The sequence below is a fragment of the Chanos chanos genome, chromosome 2 (assembly GCF_902362185.1).
Source record: "Chanos chanos chromosome 2, fChaCha1.1, whole genome shotgun sequence".
Classification (NCBI taxonomy): domain Eukaryota; kingdom Metazoa; phylum Chordata; class Actinopteri; order Gonorynchiformes; family Chanidae; genus Chanos; species Chanos chanos.
The window spans coordinates 11,925,786-11,934,860 of NC_044496.1; the positions used below are offsets into that span (position 1 = coordinate 11,925,786).

Below are 9,075 nucleotides of genomic sequence, written 5' to 3' on the forward strand. Positions count from 1 at the left end.
TTTTTGAACATCAAAGTGTATAAATGTTTGTTTTTTTTTAATCTGCCATATGTAAACAAAATTACTGGACTGCTCTTCCCATACTGTAATAATTGAAAAAAAAAAAACTCAGTTAATGTACTGACTGTAAATTCATTTTATTTTAAAACATGGACATTGTATGAAACCTCAGAGTTTATTTTTATGTGCGCTATACATCCATTTTTTGTGTACCCGGCAGAAACTCAGTTGAGTCAGTTGTAAATGTGAATGTGTCGTTAAAAGCTGTTTCCATTACCTTATGCAGTATTAGAATGTCTGTAAATAACGCAAACCCTGTCTAGTATTGTGCTTATGTAGGAATCACTGTTGGTCATGCGAACATCTTCCCCTTAGTTTAGCCTTTAACTGGGAAAAAATCAAACACACACACACACACGCACACATGGTGACCAAAAGCCTTGCCATTGCAAAACGCTTTTGAAAGTGCATTGTAAAAAAAAAAAATGAAAAGTGAAACCCGGGGGAAGAAAACAAAACATTAACATGAGTACCTGTCTGCATGCGGCTTAAAATGTTGTCATGGTGAAAATGACAATAAAGTGTAAAATAACCAACTGGTATGGTTCTTATTTGCTTTTTATTTTTCAGTTGGCTAACTGAGGTACTAAGGAAAGTCTATTCTCTGTACAGTCACATTAGAGAGAAGGATCTAGATCAGTACCTCCCTCTTATAAAGCTGGCACCTTTCCAGAGATTCTAAGACAGCAATAACTCCTTTTAATCTATTTTTACCTGCCCAATCTCTATGCTGGGTTAGAATTGTAGGTAAGAGGTAGAGGGTGTTTCCGAGGGTTGGAATAAGGCCTTTGTCTTATAGTTGAGGGCAGATCCCCTGTGGTCAAGGGTAGTATGGCAGTTAGTCCTTTCTGTTTTGGGTGTGGTGCAAAGGCTTCATTCTCAAACCCTGTCTGTGGATGGCTATCTCCCCCTGATGGTAAGTGTGAAGTACCGCAGTCTTATGAATTTCAAAACAATCATCTTGGGCGCAATAAGAAGACATTATTTAATGGAAGCAAATTAACGCATATAAGATTGTTATCATGTGCGAGGACATATGTACAACCATAATCATTTAGTTTGTCAGTTTCACTTTGTAAGATTCCATTTGCACTGTAGCTGGCTATTCACTTGCTGTGATATATTACACTGAATGATAAAGTGGTTGGCTTAGTATTGTAGCTGTGTTTGCAGGATGCACAGTTTTGCAAACATGAAACGGTACACAAAATAAAGACCACACTCTTCTCAAAAATAAATTTCTATATTAATACTTCTGATGTGCATGAGGTTGCAATGACAGGTAGATTAGATAGCTCTATTTGTACAGTAAATGCATACAATCAGAAAAAGACAGAACACAGTAATTGCTTTTGTTATTGGAAAGATTTGATAGAAAATTATTTCAGCATATCTTTATGCATTGCTAAATGAAATGGCTTTGTTCACAGTGTTGCTCCATCCCTCAGGGGTTCTGGTCATTTTTGTCACACTTGAGCATCACTTTAATCCCAACTCCCTGACGTGTGGTCTCAAATGCCTGGACCGCTTGTTCCAGAGGGAAACGGTGGGTTACCAGGGGTTTAACATTCACATTCTTAGAGGCCAGCATTGCTATAGCCATAGGCCAACTGGTGAAAGAAGAAAGAATCAGAATGAGTTATACTGATTATAGAAAACATAAACATATCACTACAAGGTGTTTGGCCTCTGGGAATTTGCTGATCATGTTGAACCTTAAGTCTTCAACATTTTTTTTCCACCTGAAAACATTTCTTTTCAGAGGTAGTAATGATAATCAATAGACCAGAACGAACACTGAAACAGTATTATACAGTGTCTTAAACTGCCTCTCATTTTAAAAGGTCTTTCACTCACGTGTTGCAGTAGCGGAAAACTCCTCTGATATCCACCTCTCGGACTGCAGCGTTGACAAGCGGGACAGAGACCATCTCAGGTCCCAAGCCCACCAGAACCACCACACCACCAGATCGGGTTGCCTGTATTGGGACCAAAAATACTTTTTGCCACATTGACCAAAACTCGTATCTGTCATCTGGTATGTTTGATTACAATACAAAATAAGACAGCTCACAACACATCACATGCTCACATTGTAAGGACTCCTAAAGCTTAAATACACCAACGGTAATATGGATGGAGGGATGGATGGATGAAGGATGGATGTTACTGGCATAACACCACGTGCAAGTGCAACCTGACTACTGAAGTACAGTGCACTCATTTTCATCTTAAGTGTCTCACATAGATGGCTGTCTGAATGCAGCTTTGTACACCCGTGCACTCAATGGTGATGTCTGGCTGAACACCCAGCAAACTGGCCACATGTTTGGCAGTATTCTCAGGTGTGTCTTCTCTCTTCACAGGTAGCGAAAAATCAGCACCAAGCTCTTTTGCCATGGCCAGACGATCCGCAGAGAGGTCTTAAATTGAACCAGACATGAGAAAACAGTGATGGTATTGTAAATGTAAATCTCCGTGATCGCACACACACACTGTGAACAGTAAATTTGTCCTCTGCAGTTAACCCATGCAGTTAACACCAGTAGTGACACACACACCAGACGCAGGAGCAGCATTCCTTGCGGCCGGGGAGCATTGGGGTTAAAGTGCCTTGCTCAAGGGCACACAGCCGTGCATGTTGGTCCTGGGAATTGAACTGGCAACCCTCCGGTCACTAGCCCGGTTCTCTAACCTTTAGGCATGCAGGCCAAAGCAAGAATCATACCCCTAGACCAACGAGCCATAAAAAAAACTTGTGTCTCCCTGTCAGGGAATCGAACCCTGGTCTCCCGCGTGACAGGCGGGGATACTTACCACTATACTAATGAGAAAGCATATAGCTAACACAACCAAATAACAAGAAACAATATTAATGCGACCAGTGGATGTATCGCCCATCTTTATTACTGACTTACCACTTATAACCACCTGTGAGGCCCCCATGGCTTTGGCCACCAGAAGAGAGACCAACCCTATAGGACCTAGGTTAATGAGAATAGACAAAATTACAAAAAAATAGAAATGACTATTTTAGGGTTTTGTCTCTTTAATGGAGCATAGAAGCAAGACTGCTCTTCAGTCACTGAATGGAAGAGTCATGCAGTTACTGTGTATCAGCAAACAACAGGTGAGTCATCAGAGAACATTAACCTGCTCCACAGATCAGCACAGTGCTACCCAGAGTCACGCCGGCCCGACGGCAGGCGTGGATCCCCACGGACAGCGGTTCAATCAGGGCTCCCTCCTCAAAAGTTACATTGTCAGGTAGTCTGTCCAAACACAGGGTTACAGTGTATGGTAATGTAAGTACAGTTACTAAGACAGGTACTAATCCCATTATGTTAAGGAGTTCCTGAAAAAATGTATTAAGAGTGTGCATTGAGAGCAGACCATCATAGCAAAACTTGTGATAGGAAATAACATTATAAATGATAAGGAATTCAGTGTTAGCACACTGATGGAAAACTGACTTGTAGCAGAAGTTTGCACTGTGTTTGTAGTATCGACACAAATTCCCATCATCTGGGGGCGTGGCACAGAAGAATATAGTAGGAGACAGGTTGTAGCGGCCAGACTTAAAGAATTCGTCCATCTCACGAGGTACACCTGGCTCTATGGCCACTCTGTCACCTTAGGAGTAATAAACACTTCAATGTAAACTGTTTAAAATAAAAGAAAATATACAGACATATGAATTTTAACTTGCTCTTGAGGAAAGTTCTTACCAGGCTTGAGATGTGTTACAGCAGAGCCCACTTTGACCACCCGACCTGAAGCCTCATGTCCCAAAACCATGGGCTTCTTCAACACAAAGTCACCAATGCGCCCATTCTGCCAGTAGTGCACGTCAGAGCCGCAGATCCCCACTGAATGCATCTGAAGTAGTACTTCTGCATTCACCAAGAATTACACAAACGGACATCGCGATTGCACATAGCCCTCAAAGACCACAGCAGTAAACTGATCCTCCAAATGAACTATTACGGAAAATCTCTCTTTTTTCATATACTCATATGCAGAACTGAGGATATGTATCATACAGAAGAATTAAACAGTACATAAAAAAGAGAGATCTATACCTAAAAACTTTCGATAAAGCTGTAAAAAACCCGTCATGGATCTATATACAATTGACTTTTGGGAAAGAGTTCACAGCTCTATTGCAATTTAGTTTATATATTTTAAACTATTTTACAGGCAAAGATCAAAATTATCAAAATTTAGCCTGATGCACGGCTTCCATACCATTAGGTCCTGGTTCGGGAACTGGACGTTGTTCCTGCAGAGAAATAAGTTGTAAGGTCAGTTAAAGAACTGCAGAACTGCAGTTCTTTCCGATCATAACTTCTCACCTCTTTTCAGATTTCAGCACCAAGAGGGTTTTAATTGAATGTCAATCAAATTTTAACAGAGGGGTTTCATACCAGCCTGAGATCGCCCTGAGCATGCAACACAACGGAAAGGTTATCGTTTTCCATTTTCCGTTTCTGCTTGCTGCACGAGATGGAAGAATGAAATGTAGCTGCGAGAAAAGAATCTATACCGAAGATCATACACATTCAAGTCTGACTGGGAAGGCTCTTACTGTCTGCCCAGATCTGGTTTTGGACTTCCCGTATTTTGTTTGACTAAATGTTCAAGGTCTTCCGTACTGCGCAGTGCGCATCACTTCCATTATTAAATAACTAATCTCTAAAACGGTGGCATGGGCTGATATGTGTTACCCACCGCTATTGCTTCTGTAATATGGTGTAAAGATTTATTCACCTACATGTTTGTTCACTTAATAGTTAATACAAACCTTGCTTGTCCAAACTTGAGGACTTTGCCTTGCCTTTGCATGCGGATGGCATGTGCTTAGCGACTGAATGAAGTTATATCATCGTCAGGTTTTTTCCACTGGTCCAGAAGTTACTGTGAGTTTGGACCTGTTATATCTGGGTTTTTTAAAAATGTTTTTATTAACCTCACACTGTAATGACACTAAAAATAGACATGTTATATGCATACGAATGCCGCAAAAACGTAAAAAAAAAAAAAAAAAAACTTTGTACACGAGCGTCTTTAGTGTCCGGAAGTTCTGTATCCATGGTGATAGAGCACGCAGCCAGGCTGTGCAAAATGGACGTATCTGACGTCCTACAAAATTGTCTGAACAAAAAACTTGATATGTTAAACTTAAGTCATCGGGACCTCGTTATTCTTCCTCCCACAGTATCAAAGTTAATAACTTTAAAAAGACTCTTTCTGAATGACAATCGGCTCCTTCTACCACCAGACGAGGTAATGTTGTCGTAGTGCTATTCCCCTATTTTGCAGATAAAGTGGCAGTAATTCAACTTTATCATGGTTCCATCATCTCCTGCTTTGAGTGCTGTGAATGTGTGTATTCCTGTTTCAATACTTTGTTCTTTTTCACTCCATGAAGATTGTGCATCTTGAGAAGCTTGAGGAATTAGTGCTTGATGGGAACCAACTTACCATCCTCCCCAGTAACATTGGCGCTCTCCAAAATCTCACCTACTTAGGTGTGAATGGCAACCCTCTGTCTGTGCTCCCAGATGCCATTGGTGACCTGACAGAACTGAGGGAACTTTGGGCTGTGTCATGTGACCTTATTTCACTGCCATTATCCATTTGTAAACTGGTCAATTTACAGAAACTTGGTCTAAGCAATAATGCACTTAGTAAACTTCCCCCACAGCTTGGGCAACTCAGTAGACTACAGTGGTTAAATCTGGCTAATAATAAGCTTAAGGATGTTCCAGAGGATATGAATAAACTACAGTCTTTGGCCTTCATAAGTTTGGAGAGGAACTGCTTTGACCACATCCCCAGAGCACTCACAGGTTAGAAATATCAGCTCTCTTTATGACTTCTCAACGAGCCTTTTTCTCAGTGTCAATTATTGATCAGTGGGTCATATATGATGTGTAGTAAGATAAAGTGTGGGTGCAAAGTTCTTACGACAGATATGTAGTGAAGCTAAGTAAATGCAAATAAGAGGTTTTACAGTGATCCAATATTTATCAAAATATCTACTTTTAAAAACCATTTTCATCTGAATGGCTTAAAAAACATCAAAATATCAGTAATCTACATGAAAGCATAAATGGGCAGTAAGTTATCCTTTTCAATAATAAATAAAGAAAGAAATTCTATATGATATTTGAACACTCTTAACATTCTTTCCATTATCTGTGAAATCTGACTTGCAGATATGGCAAGTCTCCAAATTCTGCTTATGAAATCCAATGGCATAAAGTCACTGGAGGATGAATTAATCCTTGGTTTCAGCACACTTACAAAACTTGACCTCAGAGAAAACCCACTGACGGAAAGACCACATCACTGGAAGGTAAATTAACAGACTCACAAAATAAGTCTGGTAGATAATCTGACTGATTCTTCACATCAGAATCTCTTATCATAATGCGTGTTGTTCCACCAATAATCCTGCAATATATTTAAATGACTGACCATTTATACATAACAAGTTTCTAATTCATTTTATTAGTCATTTAATTTGTTTGTTTTCCTGCAGGGTTTGGATTTCATTTTGCTTGGAAAGGCACCTTGGGTGAAACTGGAATCTTAAACTGGCTAATGATGGTAAACTCAACAAGAATCACGCAGTGTTGGAAAGAAGTCATATGGTATTAAATAATACATATTAAAGATTAAATGAGATTGTGCTTGTACAAGATCAAAAACGAAACATTCCGATTTAATTCCGAGGAAAACGTTTTCCTATTTCTTAAAAAGAAGTTTAAATGTTTCAACGTAACTTTGCATTCTATTCACTACAAAATCTCCTTCTGCAGGATTGGGAAACTGAATAATGTAAATAAGAAGGATGAAGGTCATTCAGTTCCCCTGAATACTTCCTCAGCTGACTGATGCAAACATATCCTGCAAAGGGGGAAAAAAAACAATAACACAAGGTAGCTTGGCTACTGTTGTACTCTGTCCAAAACTCATTTTACAGTCTTTAAAGACAGCAAATCTCTCTTGTAGTTCATCATCTTAAAAGACTGCAACTGGAACGTTAAGTCTTTACCTGACACCATGTTGTTTACAGGGTAATGTTGACCTTCACAGCAAACCGACCCCTCTCTTTGCTGTGTAACCATCATGCATTCCTCTTGGCTATTTTTTTTTTTTTTAAGGAATGGCACATATTTAAAAGCATTGCATTTCAGCTCAACATGTTTTAGTTATTCTACTAGTGAAAATCAAGCATTTATATTATTCTCTGTATTTTTTAACTGTTAAGTCTAATTAGGTATCATCATTATGATATTGAGGACATCTAGTGGTTAAAGTATGCACTGAAGCTGTATTTAAAAAAAAACCTTTACTGCCTCCTTAAGCACAATTTTAAGGAATGTCCTTGTACTGCTACATTCAGTACTCATCTGATTGGTCCATTAAAAACTAAACAGCTATCTCTTATTGTCTGGCTCCTTCTCCACTGACCCATACCTATTCTTTCTTCTCTTTGTCATGTCTCTTCCATCATCAGGATGACATCGTTCAGTTGACTTAGCTTGTCTAATCTGTCCTCCTTGTGATCCCTTAAGAACAAGAAAAGTGAGGTTTGTGCAATGAATAATTATTATTTAGATGACATAAGACACATGAATAAACAACCTCTCCTTGCTGGCTCTTGTCATGTTCCCAAATGAATCGTCCAATTACTGCTTTCAACTCTGAAAAAAAAAGATGTAGGCTGTTACTGGAGCTTGTATTGATTTAACTCACTGCTACAGAGGAACAGCAGTGAGAAATTACATGATGAATACTCATATGAATAATTATATGACAAATTATGTAGGGTGTCTACATTTTGTTACCAACAGCATCAAAAAGTTGTGGGAGTTTCCTAAATTAGCATGACTTTTATGAATAAATGCTCTTAAATAACAAGCACCAAGGAACGCGGCTGAGTTATTCAATGGATTTTCATGGCTTTACACAAAACCTATCTGGTATTCAGGGGGGAAAAAATGAAACTGAGGTCAAACGAGTGGCAAAAGGGCTCACCTTTCTGAACAGAGAATGGAGGAAGCACATAGTGACCTATAGGCACAGACTTGACACTATTCCGTACTTGACATGCTGAGAGGAAGGCACTGTGGAAAACTGTCACCCTGTCCCGTGCGTAGTCATCAGTGTCAAAAATTCTTAACCAAACAACAAGTTAACACATTAACTCTCAGAATGACAACATCATAACAACATCAGGGCTAGACTTTGGCCAGCTGTAACAAAAAGCTTAAGCAGACAGGTGTATGGGTACATACATAGAATAATTATTTTTAAGGACCACCGAAGATGAACTCTACAAGAACTCTTATCAGCTGACCTTTTTGTATCATGACAAGTGGCATCGTCACTGAACAGATAATCTGCGCTCTTCCACCTGGAAATGAGTCCACCTTCTGATACTGCAACGAAGGTCTCATTAAACGGGATCAGTCTATCTGTAACTGTACTCGGCTAAATTGGCTAAATATACGACATAGTTACATAAAGCCGATCAAATATAACTAGCGTTGTCAACCATTCGTTTTAGCTACATCAATTTATGTTAGCTGTAGCTGCTTACCCCAGAAACTACGAATTCCTCTCCTGACACTACCTGAAAACCAGGCAGTCTTCTTTTTGAACATTTTGTGCAGATGAATGCTATCTTTTGTATGTTAATGTAGATCTTTTGTTTTAAATGTGTTTTCAAATGTCAAGTGACCAATGACTTGTTTGAAAGCCTTAACTGTTGGTTAGCTACTGAAAAATGGTCAAAGAAATACCTAATTTTACTGTTTAGCAAAAATCTCATGTGAAGAGATTAGTATCTTTTGATTCGTCAATTAACAGTCCAAAACAAACAATTGTAAGTGTTTAATTATATGAATAAGCTGATGCCAGACTTTCTCTCTTACTATTGTCGTAAGCGTTTCTAAACTAAACTATGAGTGCACTCAGCATGCTAAATATTGTCCAGGGAAA

General features: G+C 39.1%; 2 protein-coding genes across 2 annotated transcripts; both read right to left on the bottom strand.

The window, feature by feature from the left end:
• Window positions 1-1,031: 1,031 nt before the first annotated feature.
• On the bottom strand, window positions 1,032-4,648 carry sord (sorbitol dehydrogenase). Its single transcript, XM_030766197.1, has 9 exons — window positions 4,488-4,648; window positions 4,309-4,342; window positions 3,789-3,953; window positions 3,534-3,693; window positions 3,214-3,332; window positions 2,979-3,044; window positions 2,305-2,483; window positions 1,918-2,039; window positions 1,032-1,670 (listed from the first exon to the last, which is right to left on the bottom strand). Exons 1-9 carry the CDS (start codon window positions 4,620-4,622, stop codon window positions 1,505-1,507), a joined length of 1,146 nt encoding a protein of 381 aa, XP_030622057.1. The 5' UTR covers window positions 4,623-4,648; the 3' UTR covers window positions 1,032-1,504.
• Window positions 4,649-6,859: 2,211 nt separating this feature from the next.
• terb2 (telomere repeat binding bouquet formation protein 2) lies at window positions 6,860-8,738 on the bottom strand. Its single transcript, XM_030794203.1, has 6 exons — window positions 8,675-8,738; window positions 8,432-8,513; window positions 8,110-8,249; window positions 7,717-7,775; window positions 7,124-7,184; window positions 6,860-6,975 (listed from the first exon to the last, which is right to left on the bottom strand). Exons 1-6 carry the CDS (start codon window positions 8,736-8,738, stop codon window positions 6,860-6,862), a joined length of 522 nt encoding a protein of 173 aa, XP_030650063.1.
• Between the last annotated feature and the right edge of the window lie 337 nt (window positions 8,739-9,075).

Bases quoted from the DNA above. Each gene is read 5' to 3' on its own strand.
- sord (XM_030766197.1), bottom strand. From the start codon at position 4,622: ATGTGTATGATCTTCGGTATAGATTCTTTTCTCGCAGCTACATTTCAT. The intron at 3,694-3,788 runs GTAAGAACTTTC...ATTACTCCTAAG, and splicing joins TGTAACACATCTCAAGCCTG to GTGACAGAGTGGCCATAGAG. The intron at 2,040-2,304 runs GTGAGACACTTA...GTCCCAATACAG, and splicing joins GCATTCAGACAGCCATCTAT to GCAACCCGATCTGGTGGTGT.
- terb2 (XM_030794203.1), bottom strand. From the start codon at position 8,738: ATGTTCAAAAAGAAGACTGCCTGGTTTTCAGGTAGTGTCAGGAGAGGA. The intron at 7,185-7,716 runs GTTGTTTATTCA...ATGGTTACACAG, and splicing joins ACAAGAGCCAGCAAGGAGAG to CAAAGAGAGGGGTCGGTTTG. The intron at 6,976-7,123 runs GTAAAGACTTAA...CCCCCTTTGCAG, and splicing joins TGTAAACAACATGGTGTCAG to GATATGTTTGCATCAGTCAG.